The 17,195-nt window shown below is 35.2% G+C and overlaps 1 protein-coding gene across 6 annotated transcripts in view; it reads left to right on the plus strand.

The window, feature by feature from the left end:
* The window catches only part of LOC128237283 (E3 ubiquitin-protein ligase rnf213-alpha-like), a 108,161-nt gene that overhangs the window by 49,186 nt on the left and 41,780 nt on the right, over positions 1 to 17,195 (plus strand). For 5 of the 6 annotated variants that reach the window (XM_052952653.1, XM_052952654.1, XM_052952658.1 and 2 more), the window contains 27 exons: positions 1,892 to 2,138; positions 2,417 to 2,563; positions 2,917 to 3,025; positions 3,327 to 3,492; positions 3,772 to 3,940; positions 4,104 to 4,228; positions 4,570 to 4,767; positions 5,004 to 5,126; positions 6,948 to 7,068; positions 7,361 to 7,599; positions 7,815 to 7,920; positions 8,441 to 8,551; positions 8,673 to 8,765; positions 8,916 to 9,077; positions 9,454 to 9,614; positions 10,190 to 10,412; positions 10,601 to 10,771; positions 11,025 to 11,087; positions 11,274 to 11,383; positions 11,598 to 11,735; positions 11,873 to 12,035; positions 12,268 to 12,347; positions 12,732 to 12,873; positions 14,011 to 14,204; positions 14,405 to 14,593; positions 14,733 to 14,847; positions 15,729 to 15,914. In XM_052952653.1, coding sequence (XP_052808613.1) covers positions 1,892 to 2,138; positions 2,417 to 2,563; positions 2,917 to 3,025; positions 3,327 to 3,492; positions 3,772 to 3,940; positions 4,104 to 4,228; positions 4,570 to 4,767; positions 5,004 to 5,126; positions 6,948 to 7,068; positions 7,361 to 7,599; positions 7,815 to 7,920; positions 8,441 to 8,551; positions 8,673 to 8,765; positions 8,916 to 9,077; positions 9,454 to 9,614; positions 10,190 to 10,412; positions 10,601 to 10,771; positions 11,025 to 11,087; positions 11,274 to 11,383; positions 11,598 to 11,735; positions 11,873 to 12,035; positions 12,268 to 12,347; positions 12,732 to 12,873; positions 14,011 to 14,204; positions 14,405 to 14,593; positions 14,733 to 14,847; positions 15,729 to 15,914 — 4,051 coding nt within the window. The remainder of the gene's footprint in view (positions 1 to 1,891; positions 2,139 to 2,416; positions 2,564 to 2,916; positions 3,026 to 3,326; positions 3,493 to 3,771; positions 3,941 to 4,103; positions 4,229 to 4,569; positions 4,768 to 5,003; positions 5,127 to 6,947; positions 7,069 to 7,360; positions 7,600 to 7,814; positions 7,921 to 8,440; positions 8,552 to 8,672; positions 8,766 to 8,915; positions 9,078 to 9,453; positions 9,615 to 10,189; positions 10,413 to 10,600; positions 10,772 to 11,024; positions 11,088 to 11,273; positions 11,384 to 11,597; positions 11,736 to 11,872; positions 12,036 to 12,267; positions 12,348 to 12,731; positions 12,874 to 14,010; positions 14,205 to 14,404; positions 14,594 to 14,732; positions 14,848 to 15,728; positions 15,915 to 17,195) is intronic. The other variant, XM_052952655.1, reaches the window with a different exon arrangement.

Consider the following 17,195-nt stretch of genomic DNA (forward strand, 5'->3'; position numbering starts at 1 on the left):
CACAGAAATGGAATTAACTATCGTTGAATGCTGCACAGTTTCAGCATTTGCGGGTGGGGTAAATCTACATGTAAGTGCACATGCAGATTTTCGGGCCGATTTTTTGCCAGTGTCATTATTATGCAGAGTGATTGGACTTTATGGGCGAGTGATTGTTGAGGTCGGTTGTTGGCTGAATATTGATAAGACACTGAAACATTATTTGTGCTTTTCCTCTGACATTTCAGAAAAGAAAAAAATCAGTTTTCGCGGTCACATTACCAACCGACTGTAGATAAACATCACGTGGTTTACTATCCTAATAAACTAAAATTCACTCGGCACCTTGTTTTTGGAACGATTAGTATGCAAGTGACATGAATATGATTAAAATTTAACTCATAGACCTAGAGTTAACAGACAGATATATCTCATTATTCTATACCTAATTTATACATCCAATCGTAGATGCTCTTTTGAACCACGTGACCAAACAATATATATCCGTATTGGGACGCACGCGCGTACAAAAAAACATATTGTACGAATCACATGTCCCATGTTAAACCTATGATAAAGACCGAAACCCGTGAAACCGAATCAACAGGCGCTCTAGATAAAGCGTTACGATAAAGCTTTTGTTATTATCCGATCAATGTTATCGTTTGTAAACACGGAAATTATTATTATAATTATTATCATTATTATTATTTTTTTATCATTATTAATAATATTATTATTATAATTATTATAATTATTATTATTATTATTATTATTATTATTATTATTATTATTATTATTAAGATAATTATTATTTGTTAACATTTTCTGTACAATACAGAATATATTTGGGATTATATTTATAGGTATAGAATAAAACGGTCATTTAACATTGTTCAGTACAATACGGAATATATTTGGACTCGAAAACACCTTGGAGATCCATATTGGACTCGCCGAGCAACTCGTCCAATACGACTTTCCAAGCTGTGTACTCGTCCAATTATATATCCGTATTGTACAGAACAATGTTAAATAACCTATAATTATACACCCACACATCAAAGTTTTGGAAGATATGGGAATTCAGCTTGACATTCGGCCGTGTTGTTGGTTTAGTACGGCCGTAAACTACTTAAAGAACCTAAGAATTTTCGATAATTCTGGGTCAATATGTTTAACATCTTATAAAATAGGCCAAGTTCGACTTGGTTACAAGTTATAAACTACGAAGTTTTACTGTGTTATGGCCCCTTTTCAATATATATCTGTACTGGTCGTTGGTTTTTACAGTGTCCGGACGATAACTCATGAGAGTTTCATTTGTTTTAAATGTTTAACAACATAAAAGCAGGTAAATCTTGTATGTGATTACAATTTTTTTTTCAAAATGGATTTAGTGATGACCCCTTTTAACTGAGAATATGCCAAAATATGGTGTTCGGCTGATAACTATGACAATGTCAACGGATGTTTTCGTACACATGTTAAATACTATGGTGTATGGACGATTACTTATAACAGGTAAAATGGATTAAAAGATAGGTTTCGTACATTGTTTAAACACTATAAAATGCAGGTTAAGTCGAACTTTGGTCATAATCCACCAGTGTTCGACGAAGTTATGGCCCTTTTCGAATCCTTAAGCCAAAACGGTGATGAAATGTTAGGAGTTTCAGATAAATATTGTACATGGGTTTGGTACATGGATTAAGCATCATAAATTACGTTCGTTCTATTGAATATTTCCAAATGAAAATAGTTTCCCATACATGTGTCAAGGAAGGGGATATCCGCTCCTCATGTGACAAATGTTGTTACAACCAAGAATATGATATTCGAAAAAAAACATGACCATACCATATGCTTTTTGGCCTCAAAATTCATAATCATTAATTTCATTATTTATTAGATCAACAGTTCGTGTCATAAAATCAACACGAGTCGGAGTTGGTAAAACATTGTTTGTGCAACGAAAAGATAAGGCGGTGCAAGCTATGATTCATCGTAAATATAAATCGGTGGACACACAAAGAGTGTCAATACCTCTGCAAGAAAAAGTGATCAACTTGCATAGCTTCATTCAGTCTCTTCTAGAGCACACGCCGGACCCGCGAAAACTGTCGGCACGAATATTCCATCTTAATATGAATCATGAGGTATCAGCAGTTAAGTGTGTTATTAGTAAGAATAAGTTGTAAAAATGGCCAAAAACTATTTGTGAAGCACAAAGGATTTCATAGAAGACTACGCAATACGTGAAGCATATCAGTACTAATTATTAATGTGATAAGAGTATTCTTTAGTTGTAAAATCTCTGATTTGCAAGACATATGTTGTATATTCAATCAATGTGTGTACTATTCATGAGGGCATAACTATTCTGTTCATGTTTCTTTTAACGTTGGTATTGTTTCCATTTCCTGGTACATTGCAGGTCCAGGAAGGTGTGGACTACGTGTTGTTCAACTTGCTGATACTCAATTGTTTGGTCGACAAGTCAGGATACGTCTGGCGGCGATCCGTGCATGATTTGTATCTAATAGAAGCAATGCCGACTATGTTTCAAGCAATTGATGCAAATGTAGGTGAAAGATACGCCCTTAAAATGAAATTATATGAAACCGGGTTTATGTTCACACGTTTTGCTACTGAGCTTGTTTTGTAGCTTTTCGCATAAATATTGGACTATAAATTCTTAGGAAGGAAACAAACAGTGATACTACGACCGGCAGAAGTCGAAATTAAAAACAAGACCACCAGCTGCACTGGTGAAACGCTTTTCGGATTAAGGATTTATATAGCAGGGCTTGTTGATTTTTTATGCCAAGCGCAAGTGCGAAAATTCGGGCCTGTTGTTCGGGCTAGGTTGTTGTTGTTTTATGACTGCAATCGATAAATGTAATACACAAACTATTTTGATAATTTTTTTTGCAGGATAAAGAGACCTTTTTTGTACATCAGGTGTTCACATTTTTGCCGGATTCGACCTGTCGCTCCCCTGTTGAAAGTCTTCAAATATATTCTGACCGAAATACTGTCCAAGGTATGATTCTTTAAAAACAATGTGTGTAGTAAGCACTTGAACTCTTATTTTGAAGGTGATGTTAAGGCTTAACGTTCAATCATTTGTATTGCTTCAATAATTATAATAGATTTGACTGAAGTTTTAATTGTGTCTGTTTTTGGCTAAAAGTGGAGGTATTGTCAAAGCTCATAGATTTTTAGCGTTTTTGCACATGACAAACTAAAAAATAAATAAACATTTACATCCACGAGCTGTGCTTTTATTAATATTGTATACGTGTTATTGAACTGAAAGCTTTAGGTTTGAATTCTAATTGTAGATTATATGCCAACGGATCAACTATTCGATGAACAGCAGTTTCAGAGTCCTGTATACCAGCGAACGTTCCAGTACCTGTTGGGATGGGATCAGCAGCAGACATTTGACTCTATTATACCACTTGAGCCGAAGGGCGATCCCAAAACCTGTTTGTTGGTTCTGCTCAGGTACGTTATGCGGGCGTGAAGAAAATATATGATATTGGTGAATTCCAGAATGTTCAAAACACTATATATTATTTTTCAGTTGGCACTAAGAAAACCAAATATTCATCATTTCATGCATAAGTACATTCACGTAACCTAAAATAGTTACGGAGCACTTTAACAAAACATAACGTTGCACATTCTTTTTTATTTTTTTATGTAATTTCATTCCAGTGAAAATATATGCTGCTTTGTTCATTTTGTGACATATTGTGACATATTTATGACTGTACCTCTCAGGTATTGCGGCGTGCGGGACCCATCCTGGTCGGAATTACATCACTTTGTCTGGTTCCTGAACACTCAGCTTGTTGACTTTGAACAGAACCAGTTTGTATCTGTTGCTGCGGCCGAGGACCTTCCTGGATTTGCAACATTCGTTTTGAGGTTTCTTATTCAGATGTCTAGGGTGAGCTAGGTTTACATGTATATCATATTGTTGTTGTTGTTTAGTTGATTGGCTTCAATTGGATTACAATGAATTAAAGTTATCTTAAAGGCCTATGCTTCCATAAGAAACAAGTGATATATTCACTATTTTTGTCTAAACTCACATAAAGAATTGTCTACAGGACTTTTCCACACGATCAGTAAACATGAGTGAGGAATCCCTAGGGGTGATTCCTCAAAGCGCCATGAACACTTTGGATGAAAAAGAGCTGGAGCTTTATCAAATGCGTCGAACATGGGAGTCTAGGTATCAAACATTTAGCATTTACTTTTTTACAAAAAAAATGTAGGTTTTTTTTATAGCCATGGTGTAACCTCTATGGATTCAGTCTCGGGCATTATTAAAAAATGTTTAAGATATAAGCATGGAACTGATAATGACAATGGGCATATGATTAGCAAGTATTTAAATTTTTGCCTAAATGTTTTTTTAGTTATGCCCCTTGACCAACCAGGAACAACGAACAGTATTGTGTCCGTTTATGGTTCTGTTGTTTTCGAACTTGATGTTATCATATACGGCACATTAATCTTAGTTGGAGAAACATTGAAACATATTTTTTTTAAATATATCTCGTTGTGTTTCAGTCCTCATTCGTACTTGTTCTTTAATTCGGACCGTTTAACGTTCACGTTCCTTGGGTTCAATATTGACCGCAATACAGGCAACCTTGTAGACCAACAAACCGACCGGATACTGGAGCAGAGAATCATGGATCAGCCACTGTACGACTCCTTGGTACGAAACAATGTACCTATCAGGGAAGATTTTGACGCATTACCCAGGTAAATAAGAAATGTGTAGATATGTTTAGTGAGTTGTGCTATACAATATTTTTTTTAAATGGTATATATGCAGTTTTCAATACTCATAGTGATTTAGGGTCCCTGGTATTACACTTGTTTCCTTAAAACCGTTCATAAACAACTTTAGGCATACTGCCAATTTTATCCTTACAAATACGATTCTAACGTACCGATGTTTTGATAATTATTAGTAACACACTTGCATACTTTTTCAGGGACCAGAAAATATTGATGCTGTGCAGATTTATGGGCATAGTAATTCCGCATGACCCTGATTCCACGTACGAACTCACTACGGATAATGTAAAAAAGATCATGGCAATCTACATGCGATTCAGGTAGGACTCATATTATATTTCATGTGTTTATGGTTTAGGCAAAATCCGACCCGAGGGCGCGTGCGGAAGCCTATTTCTCTTGCATAACATTTCACTTCCGACACATGTATTTATTGTGTATTTTTACGTGCACTTTTTCGCGAAAGCAGCGTAGAAATTTATCAAATGTTTAGTTCTTTCAAAAGAAAATTGAAACATACACTAGAATTAAGAACCCACATTGATGCATTATGCTATTTTCCTGAAATTTACAAAATTTCTGATTCATTTGGCGAAGTTAACTTCATACACAGTATTTGATTCGTAAAAACAACACTCATTTGTCGCAAAATTAAGCTATGCCATGGAAAGATTGCAGGGTATCGGCTATACAATCAGTTGAAAAAAAAACTGGCTTTAAAATACTTTGCCTGATACTTTAATATTTTATTAAAATTCCAAATCCTTCTATATTTTTTCATATTTCTTCTAGAAAAGTTATTTATTTACTTTTTTTTTATTTCTTCGCTCGTCTGTTTTTCGAAGATTCGTAAAACATCGGGTTTTGCTTTCACCTAGGCATCCTAGCCGTTGCGCAAAAACTTAACCTTGCTCATTACTAAAACAAATTTGAGGATTTTTAATGAAATTTGGTTGCAATGTTGGTAGTGATTATACACACATGATGAATTCAAAGGGGCGTTAATGGAATTGAGTTATGCCCCCTTTGACTTAAAAAAGGGCGCCTTGGTTACCATACATTGTGCTCTTGTTCATTTAACATGGATTTAAACTGGTATATCTGTGAATACAATACATGAATCTCATTACCCATTTTAAAGGTGAAATATTAACTGTATTCATTAAAAAAATTGAATAAAACATGATTTCAAATACAGGTTCGAAGAATAAACCAAGTGCAAGCTGGTTACTCGGCAAGCCACGTTACAGACTTTCCATGTGCATTTGATGATATTTTTCATCCTTATGGAAATTCGTGAACTTATGCTAAATCAAGAAATTACGATTGAGTAATAGACTTTTTTTCAGATTTAGTCTGGTTGGATTGATTGCATTATATATCAAGACTACTAATCATCCTAATGGGTGACGGCTCGTACTGAGATCCGCCACGCTGGCGGAATTGGATGATCCATGATTGTTCCTATTTCACTTTTACTACCAATTTGTACTAAACCAACGATTTCAAATTCTTTGAAAATGGAAATTGTTGAATTGATAAGATTTAATGTAACGCTACAGGAAGTAATAGACAAATATCGATATTCCGGTTGCTTTTTATTTGTATTCTATTTAAATTTTAAGGTAAAAGAAGCCGAAGAAGTAATAATGCCATGTGATTTTTTTTTCTTCATGTTGTATTTAGTTTGAAATAAAAAAGTAAATAACGTTTCATTTTCATTTTCACGCGAAACTAAAAGTTGTTTACACGTAATCCAATAGTGACGCCATATGTTCAGCGCGTGACTCATCTTACATAGCGTGTAAGATTTTTTTAACCAGCACTGGTCACATGACCGGAAACACACGTCCGGTATGCAAGAATAATCGTTATGTGTTCATCTTAGTAATTTTATTATGCAAATACTGTATATTACTTCCATTTTACAAATAGTTGTTTTTCGCTGGATTTAATATCCATCAATACATCGCTATGCCAAGTAAAAACTATTGTTGAACAACATAAAAAACTACCTTGCATATGTACGGAATGCATTTTATCATTGCATTGCGTTTGTTTAACCTCTGAAATGATCAATATATACAAGTTGTGTCATTTTCAATGTTTAAGGTATATTTCGATGACTCTCTTCATTGCAGATGTGACATTCCTGTGATAATCATGGGAGAGACAGGTTGCGGGAAAACACGGCTCGTCAAGTTTATGTGTGCCCTACAGTCACCACCCGGTGTCCACGAGAAGAACTTAATACTTATGAAGGTATGTATTGCTGTCATATTCATTTGTTGTAATGGCGATTTCAGACTGTGCTTTTTGAACTTCAATTATTGTAACATTTCCGATAGCAAACAATTATTCATTACACATCTTTATTCGATTTTTCCTAAAAAAGTCATATATATTTAGGTACAGTGTAATAGAATACATTCAGTTTTACGAAAAACTGTTTTGACTTTTGTACTTTATCTGTTATATTATGCAGTATTTAATATGCTCTTATTTAAATCATTGCTTGCTTCTGCTGATTGTTTTTAATCTGTTTACGATTTAGGTACACGAAGGAACCACAAATGAAGATATCAAACGGAGAGTGAACGAGGCAAAATACACTGCGAGGGTGAACAAAACGTATGACCGCCACATATACACAATCTTGTTTTTCGACGAGGCTAACACAACGGAAGCTATTCGACTTATCCAGGAAATCATGTGTGACAAATCCATAGCAGGGAAGCCACTGAATTTATGTAAAAAAATAAAAATTGTAGCTGCCTGCAATCCTTATAGAAAGTAAGATATTGAAATTGTTTACTATTAAAAAGAAATATAAAAGTTGCTGCTGGTTATAATAAATGTACTTCATGTTAACTTTCAGATAAAGTTAAAATAGTGTGATTTGAATTAAAAAGCAAATAAAACAGTGTAGAATCCGAATTATTAAGAAAATAACTAAAAAAAACATTGACGTTATTTCCCACCATATATATTGTGTTTTATGTTTGTAGACATTCCGATGAATATATAAAAAGATTGGAGCAAGCGGAACTTGGATATCATGTTGATGCCGATGGGGCGATTGACAGATTGGGCCGCGTGCCTATGAAGCGACTAGTAAGTTATATCTTGGAATTTTATGAGGAAATATGATATTCAGCCTGTTGATCGCTCAAAGAATTGAAAGTAGTTATTATTGTATTCAAAATTAATATTGCAATTATCCCATTACATTGATAGTAGATAAAGCTGCCTAGAAGAGCACGAGTTCAAATTCAAAGTCATCTTTAAAGGTTAAGGTATTGTCAAAGCGCTTGTGTCACTGTTGTGTTCGTAAAGCATCGATACTGTCTTGCGCAAATACGCATATTCACATTGTAATACTTAGGGTGCATGAACATCCACAAACTGTGTAGCGAGGTTTATCACTCTGGCTGTAATAACTTGTGCATAATTATTTCCCTTGGTTAACTGATAAAAACAGACAAGTGTTGACATTAACTTGTGGTGTTTTGTCTGATATTTGGGTAAAAACTATTAGTGGAAAGGATTTTCTGCTGAAAGTCTTAAAATAGAACAAGATGTGTCCTTTCCGTTGCTCAAACACTATTTTCAGTGCATTCTTTGAACATATCAGGTGTATCGTGTACAACCACTTCCACAAAGTTTATTGCCCCTGGTCTGGGACTTTGGACAACTCAATACTCAGGTCGAGGAACTGTACATCAGGCAGATGGTCCGGAGATATGTATGTAGTACCTTCATTGATAAATCATTTATAAGTTTCCTTCTGGCAAATTATTAGTTTAAATATAAGTGGCATACAGATTGAATTAGCTTTTTATTTGAAATACAATTTTGCACTACAGATAAACGATGACAGACTTCCAAACATTCCAAACTTGATCGAAGTTGTAACCGACATTCTGACAGTGTCACAAGACTTTATGAGGGCGCAAAGGGTAAAACTTTATTGTATCGATTGTTATGTAAGGTGTCGTTTAACAAATTTTCCTTGTGTAACATCGTCAATCACACACTATGACTTTATCTGTATTGTTATTTTGCCTTACAATAAGTACCAGGTACAATCTCTCAATGTACAATTCTAGGATGAGTGCAGTTTTGTGTCTTTGCGGGACGTAGAAAGGGTATTGACAGTAATGGCGTGGTTCTTCTACCAGATTAAGGACGGAGGCTGGCTTTCTGCGAAAATTGACGGGAAGGTGGTCGGCTGTGAGGATCAACGACAGGATGACAGCGAGAAGGAGGAGGTAACAGAAGATGAGAAGAAAATATTAATTAGAAATTTTAATTTGATATTGTATATATAGATTTAAAGTTTTATTTGCCTAAACTTTCAAACCAATAATTGATTAATGGGATGTTGGTTGAAAATTATTTATTTTAGGTTGTTTGCTTAGACAGCTAAAAGCTGATATGAATCTCTCTCGAACCCGTTTCCTGGGCAGAAACCAGTTTTTTTCGAGCCCATGACATCTGGGATGAGAGGCGGACACCTATAGTACTAGATCACTTTCACTAACGGGATATCGACTAGGAGTTAATCTTTAACATCTCATTTAGTAATGTATAGGTATACTTTGCATAAACATCCATTGTTAAGAAGGCTTGTACCTTACATTTCAGGGTCTTACTGATATCACGAGAGCTCTCATTCTTGCCCTTGGTGTGTGTTACCATGCCTGCTTGAGCACGAAACATGAGTATAGACAGGTTATTGCAGGGCATTTCCACCAGCCGTGCAGCCTACAGGGTGGGGAAGCTCAGATATTGGAAGTAATTGAAAGGTAATATCAAAATTGAATACATTTTCATACAATAAAACAGAATAAAATGATGAAAAACATATTTAATTAAATACGTGTAGTTTGTCTGTATTTATTAACTCCGGTGATAAAAATTGACGACTTGTGTGTAGAAATTTTATTTATAGAAAGATCATATCAAGGATAAGTGCAGTGCACAAAATAAACAGAAATGACTGCAAAGAACATACTCAGATATATCATATAGAGGAAAAGTGCAATGCACAGAAATCCTAACTCTAGCTGCAATATTTCTTGAGATTTTGCCATAAGTTATGTTCATACTTATTTTTGTCAAGAGCATTTCTCTCAAAGTATTTGAGGTTTTTACAACTTCCTATTTATATCCTTAATACTATGGAGAAGTGCAGTTCATGTGAAACATAACTCTTGCTGTGATATGTTTTCGAGTTATTGCCGTTTGTCCTTGTTAAACTGATTTGGGTTTTTTTTCTCAATGCAAGGGAGATACTGGACTTAATTACTGGACTTAATTCGGAGAGGGATATGGCAGTCTGTGACAGATATTTTTTTATTTTGAGTGTTTTACTTTACAGATGCCAGGAGGTATTCCTGGACAATGTTTCTTTGGATGAAAACATCGCGAGAAATACTGCACTGAAGGAGAACGTTTTCATGATGGTTGTCTGTATCGAGCTCAGAATACCGCTATTTCTTATCGGGAAACCTGGAAGTTCAAAGTCGCTGGCAAAAACAATAGTCGCAGATGCAATGCAAGGGAAACATTCTAAACAAGAGTTGTTTAGATTAATGAAGCAGGTGGTTTATGTTTTGAGTTAATATATATATACTGTTGTACATCGTTACAACTCAAAGAGAGAATGATTAAAAAAAAGAGTACTTCCAGCATTGCTACTTACTTATTACTGCAAGGAATTGTATTCAGTTGTTCAAGTGCGGAACAATCTAACTCAAATATAGTGTGATCGTTCGACTTTCTATTGCAGGTTCAGATGGTATCGTTCCAATGTAGCCCTCTGTCGACCCCGGGTGGCATTGTGGAAACATTCCGACATTGCGCGCAGTTCCAGAAAGACAAGGATCTGCAAACATTTGTGTCAACAGTCGTGTTAGATGAGGTGGGGCTGGCTAAGGATAGCCCAATAATGCCGCTGAAGGTAAACACTGATTCTAGCAGAACAGATTGCCGCAGCATTGGTGTTGAGATATGTTTGCTTTTTTTCAATTACTCCGAAACAATAAGAGGTTTACATGCACCTTATTGTCCCCCGGACAACCGCGGAAAACCCATCTGCTTGCTGGCCTTTTATGTAGATGAAGCAATAAGTCATGTAATTTACTACAACTTTGAGAAAGAGAATATGAAAACACAATCAAATAAACTATATATCCTGAATGGGTTTTTTTAAGACGCTCCACTCACTTTTGGAAAATGGCTGCCTTGGAGACGAAAAACAAGAACCATTTAAGAAGGTTTGTTGTATATACCTACTCTTCCCTCTTTATTTGGTATAAATTTTAAATACATTGAATCTTTATTGTGATACATGGAGTAAGGGTTAAAATGTGATATTAGTAAAATATGTTAACATATAAACACCATTTATAGAATGTTGCACTATAATGACAAAATGTGGATATTTTTATCATCATCATTAGGTTGCCTTTCTTGGAATATCTAACTGGGCATTGGATCCAGCGAAAATGAACCGTGGAATTATCGTCCAGCGAGAGATCCCAAACCTGGAGGAACTCCAGAACAGTGCTCGGTACTTGAATATTCATTTGTGCAATATTGTGTTTTTAATTGCGGGTTTATAACCAGTTTTGTTTCTTAGTACGGCATCAGAGTTTTAGATTTTAATAATACATTACTTATGTGTATGGAATATCATGACATGCTACATGACTGTGTTGTTATTTTTTAGAAGAAACAACATATTATTCTCCTTTTATGTCAGTGTTTTGTATCTAATTCTCCAGTGGTATCTGCGGGGGTTCTGAAGACCTAGGACACTTGATTGAATATTTGATAGAGCCTTTGTCAAAATCCTACCTTGAGGTGTTTGCACAGGCGACCCAAGAAAATAGAGAGTTCTTCGGTTTAAGGGACTTTTATAGGTGAATACTTCAATGCTAAATACTAATCTAATTGCTCTGTTAAAATGCAAGTATGTTTAAACAATAAACACAACACATTGTGTAAAGTATAAAACATTTGTTACAAGATGATGTTACAATTTGCGAAACAATTTCAGCTTGGTTAAAATGTTGTATAACTTTGTGGAGAAATCACACTTGCCACCAACATGGTATCAAATACTGCATGCTATACTACGAAACTTTGGTGGATGCGACCAAGTGAACCCAGAGAATATCTTCACAAAGCATTTGGAAAGCGTGATTTCATGCAGTTCAAAGGTATTTTTTCAGAAAAAAATCTCATTAAACATGAAACATGTAATGTTTCCTCTGAGAGTATCCATGTTTAAATCAGGGCCATTAAGTGGTAAAAATTGTGTTATTCTCCTGATAGGTGAGCTGAGACCACTTTCTGTGTTATTTTTTATAAGATTTTAATAATTTGTAGTAAGAACTGTTCTGTAAGATATTGAATGTAAACAATTATTTGACCTTTACATAATCTGTATAGAGACGCAGAACACGGGACCCCGACTGTTCACCTGCTGGTCTTATTCACGCCTGTCTCTTTGACACGCACACAACAAAAAGGTATTTGGCTTTTTAAGCTAGCCTGTTGTACTTCTCTCAAAAGAAAAAAAGAATCGAGGTATTCATAGCATTTATGTCGTTGTCGTCGGCCAAACACTTAAACCTTGGCCATCACTCAAAAACTGTTTAAAATATTCAAATGAAACTTGGGACACGTACTGCCTGAGACAATATGCATAATATAATGAATATAACTCATTCATTAAATGAATTAATGAGCTTGTGTGCATTTGACACTTTTTATGTTTTACATGGGTAGGATCATGGTGCTAGTTATATATAACTTCTTGCTAGTGTTCTGGCAGTTGTGGGTTCACGCCTCGCACCGGGTGAATTTTGCTTCCTAGGTTTTCTTTAGTCATTTGAAATGTGAATTAACTACAGAGATGGAAGATACATGCTTTTGCTGACTGAAAATTTCGGAGCTCTCCCTGTCATCCAGAAGCTCCTTCAAACTAAAGACAACGAGATACGACCAATCACAATCTTTGGGAGCAGTTTCAGGAGTGATCAGGGATATACACAGGTATTGGCCTGCTGATCACAATGATTTAAAAGTGTTTAAACTGGTCTTCAACAAAAACCGGGTAAATTGGAATCAATAAACCATCAATATGTACGTTCCTTAAAGACAATTATAAGATATATTTAAAAAGTTATGTTAGTTAAACATTGACCCAAAAGACGTTTTTCATTACACAATATATTTTCATGATCAATAGATAACTAAAAATACGAAAAATGACACAGACATAATATAGATTATCATAGGACGTCGATAAAAATTATGAATCGAAAAAAAATGGGCAGGTGTTGATAAGGGTTTATTTAGATAAGAACAATACTATAATACTTATTCTGTATCTAATATATAGAATAATATGTAAATCCATTGATTCTCATACTGTTTCATTTAATCATTTCTCAGTGCAATTTATTCCTCTTCATTTATATGTCTAATTATCATGTATTTCAAGTTTTGGGTATGTGGTCACTGTTATTTAAATAAATAAACGATTTACGCTAGAAACCATACGTTAGAAGTGACACAGCGCGATGAATATGGCATGGGGCAAGCTCACGTTTATATGTATCTTGTATTATGTATGAGATATGAATGTGATCAAGGTCACTTTTACAAAAGGTTAATGTTTCCACCTCAGCAAAATTTGATAACAAACCATTTCGTCACTATCACTATAGAGTTATGGCCCTTGAAATTTCTAAATTACACAAACTGTATGTTGTCCGTGCTGTAACTCGAGAAGCTGTTGTCTGATCACCACCAAACCTAAACAATATGTGTTTCGGTAGAATATCTTGGCCAGGTTTGATAACCTATCATGTCGCCCTGACACCATCAGAGTTTTGGCCCTGGAATTGGTTCAATTTTACAAACTTTAGGTTGTCTTCACTCTTTCTCGGACAGGCCTTGTCTGATCATCACAAAACTTGAACAATATGTGTATGGGCAGAATATCTTGGAAAGGCACGATCACAAGCCTCTTCGGATATGCCCTAGTCACTTTAGAGTTATGAAACTTTAATTGCTTCAATTACACAAACAATAAAACTTCATCAATAATAAACAATCATATTTTGATGGACCTATCTTGTGACAGTATGCCACTCTTGTCTGTTTTCATTGATAAATGTCTTAAAGGTGTGTCGAAACATCAACAAGATCAAGGTATGCATGGAAACGGGGAATACCGTCGTTCTGCTCAACCTAGACAACCTGTATGAGAGTTTGTATGATGCCCTCAACCAGAACTACGTCTACTTTGGCGGTGAGAGATACGTCGACCTTGGACTTGGAACTCACAGAGTAAAATGTCCTGTTCATAAAAAATTCAGGTAACATTCTTAATTGCGGATCAATATTTGGGTATATTATGTCGCTGAGCCGGTGTTTCTTCATAAGCATACAGTTATAAAATATCAAAATACATGAATAGATGGTTTTTGACAATATTATGGCACTTTACTCCTGCTGTTCAATGATACAAAGATGATAGATGATAGATGAGTTGAATTCCATTTGTGAGCTTTTTCAGGTTGATCTTGATTGCTGAAAAACAAACAGTGTACAACAAATTCCCGATTCCGTTAATAAACCGCGTGGAAAAGCATTTTCTTACTGTGAAAACCATTCTGAATGACAAACAGCAACGGCTTGTATCGGATCTGGAAAAGTGGGCCATCGACTTCGCAAGTGAAAAGTATGACAATAGTTTCACAGGACGGTAATATCCTTTTTGCTGATTGCGTTGTGGTACTTTTGCTTTTTGCAGGAACTTGTTTTTGCTTTCCATTTTTACATGTTCCGTGTATTAAGTTTAATTGTCAATGTACATTAAGTTAAGCAATTTGTATTCTTTCCAGAAATACCAAGAGACAACTGAAAGTAGAAGACATCTTCATTGGCTACCACAGGGACACCTGCTCAGCAATTATACTGGATGTTACACAGAAGTATCAGAATGCACAGGATGGGGAGGTTGGCAATAAAATGGTTAAATAAAAAAATACAGTTTAAAGAGTTGTAGAAGTAAATTGTATCTCGTCAGAAATATAGCATATGCACCATTAGGGGAGTAGTTCTCGTATACTTTTTGACCATTATTTTTCTAGGTATTATCCTCGATTTTGCAGATAACTAAATATAATCTTCTTGATTATAAACTTAAGCTCATCTTCTATCCAAAAAATGATAAAAAAACAATGGAGTTGAATAACTTTGCATTGGTTTCTTTGGTTCCGAATGCTCTATTCAAAAATATATAATTTAAGCTCGACAATCGTAGGTCTAGGAAGCTACCTCAAATTAACAACAAAACCGGGTACTTGTTATCGGTGTTTTCTAAATTCGGTAAAATTTAAAGTCGAATAATTGAACTAGAAAACTAGTTTTGAAGCAATAATTTGCCAATTTTGTGAAGTTAGATGTTTGCCTGATAAATATTTATAGCAGGGGAAGTAACTTACTCATTATATTAGCATGTGAACTGTAAGATTTTCTTTCCCGATATTGAAATTCAATCTGCATTTTACCATAGTTTTCTGCTAATGCGCACTGCCCTTGAAGTTCATGCTGGCAGATATAAAATGTCATTTTTTAAACAGGGATCCATATTTAATTTAATGTAATTTAAAATAACACTTACCTTTTAGTAAAGTGTTCGTACCAACATGAAGGTCTCAAGCACATAATTCTAATAACCAGGCATTTGATATACAACTTCCATTATGAGGCGAACATCACGGCTGTCCAATTACTTTAAGTGTCATATAACTACTCGCTTACAGGTATATATATGACGATCATTTATATGACATTCTTATTTTATTATATGTTAACTCCCATTTTGATTGTTACAGCTTTTAGAAGCCGGCAAATTGTTGTTACTATGGTGTGCCACGCCTGAGAGTGTTGAGCGGAGTAACAAATTAGATGAACGTCAACGACGGAGGTTTCAGAAATTATATTACCAACGACAAGCACATGATAGCCTTATTTCGTACCTGAAGTTGAGGAAAGAGAAATGTAAACAGATTTTTGCACAGGTATGTTTAACGGTTGAAGGTTTATTTGGATAAATTGTATTGCTATGCTAACCAAAGGAAGAGCATATAATCGCTACTTTGTCTATTCGTCCTTTTTTCCATCTGGTACACCTGTGGGAGTCACTTGAAACTATGGATGGGATTTTAATGAAGCTTAAATGATAAAAAGAAGGCAATGTGCACAGATGCAGTGCGCAAGAACCATATCCATTGATTTAGCCATTGCTGAATATCTTCCCCTTTAACTTTTACAGCAGGCGTAAATAATGAATCCGCTTGTCCAGACCTTTAATATTTACCGAATTATCTCCTTTTTACCAACTTGTATACCACCGCTTCACAAAGTGTAAGGGGGTAAAATAGAAATCATTCGCTTCGTCTGTTAGTCCGTCTATCGGTCCTTCAGGTCAAGGTCACAGCAACAATCTGAGCTAGGTAGTTTCCGTCGGTCCATGGCGTTTATGTGCGATCCATATATCTTTCGTTCAGGATCGGAGTATAGACTTATTTGGCAGAAGTGACCACCATAAAATGAGGATGTGTCACGTAAAAGACCCGTGTCACTACCTTCAAGATCAAGGTCACACCAACCTTCTGCACTTAGTTTGTCGGTCCGTCTCGTTTTTGTTTGGTCAATACCGTTCTCATCCATGGTCGCATTATAAAGTTATTAGGCAGAAATGACCATCAACGCATAGGGATTTGTTGCACACAACCCTTTTTTTCCTTACCTTTTATTTCAAAGCAAAAGCAACATTCTGAACTTAGTCAGTTTTGTTATATGAGATTAACCGAAAATTGTTAGAGCCCGGTCTATATCTTTTATAGTCATTGTCGGATTTCTAAAACCTGGCAGTAGTGACCAACATAGTGTGAGGACAAGGTCACATAAAAGGTCACATAAAAAGTTGAACTTAGTATGTTGTGCTATGTAAGCCTTGCTGATTGGTATTGCATTTACGAAACTTAGATAACTCCATTTTGCATAAAAGGGAATATGGTATCGTATACAATTGTTCTCAACCATCAACCTACGTGTTAAATAACTATGTTTTGCATAGAATGGATCTTTATTATTAGACTAAGAAAAGTCTGATTAAGCTTATGCATGTAACCACAACTAAGTCAATATCTCAGTAAATACAGCATGTCTTCCATTGAAACATTACACATGTGTTTTCCCTTATCCAACGTACTTAATTTATCAAGTTATATAACGCTTGCGTATTATGAAAATGATTTCCCTTTTATATTCGACTTGAAAAGGTTTATATATTTTAA

Source organism: Mya arenaria, chromosome 6, assembly GCF_026914265.1.
Source record: "Mya arenaria isolate MELC-2E11 chromosome 6, ASM2691426v1".
In the NCBI taxonomy this organism is placed as follows: domain Eukaryota; kingdom Metazoa; phylum Mollusca; class Bivalvia; order Myida; family Myidae; genus Mya; species Mya arenaria.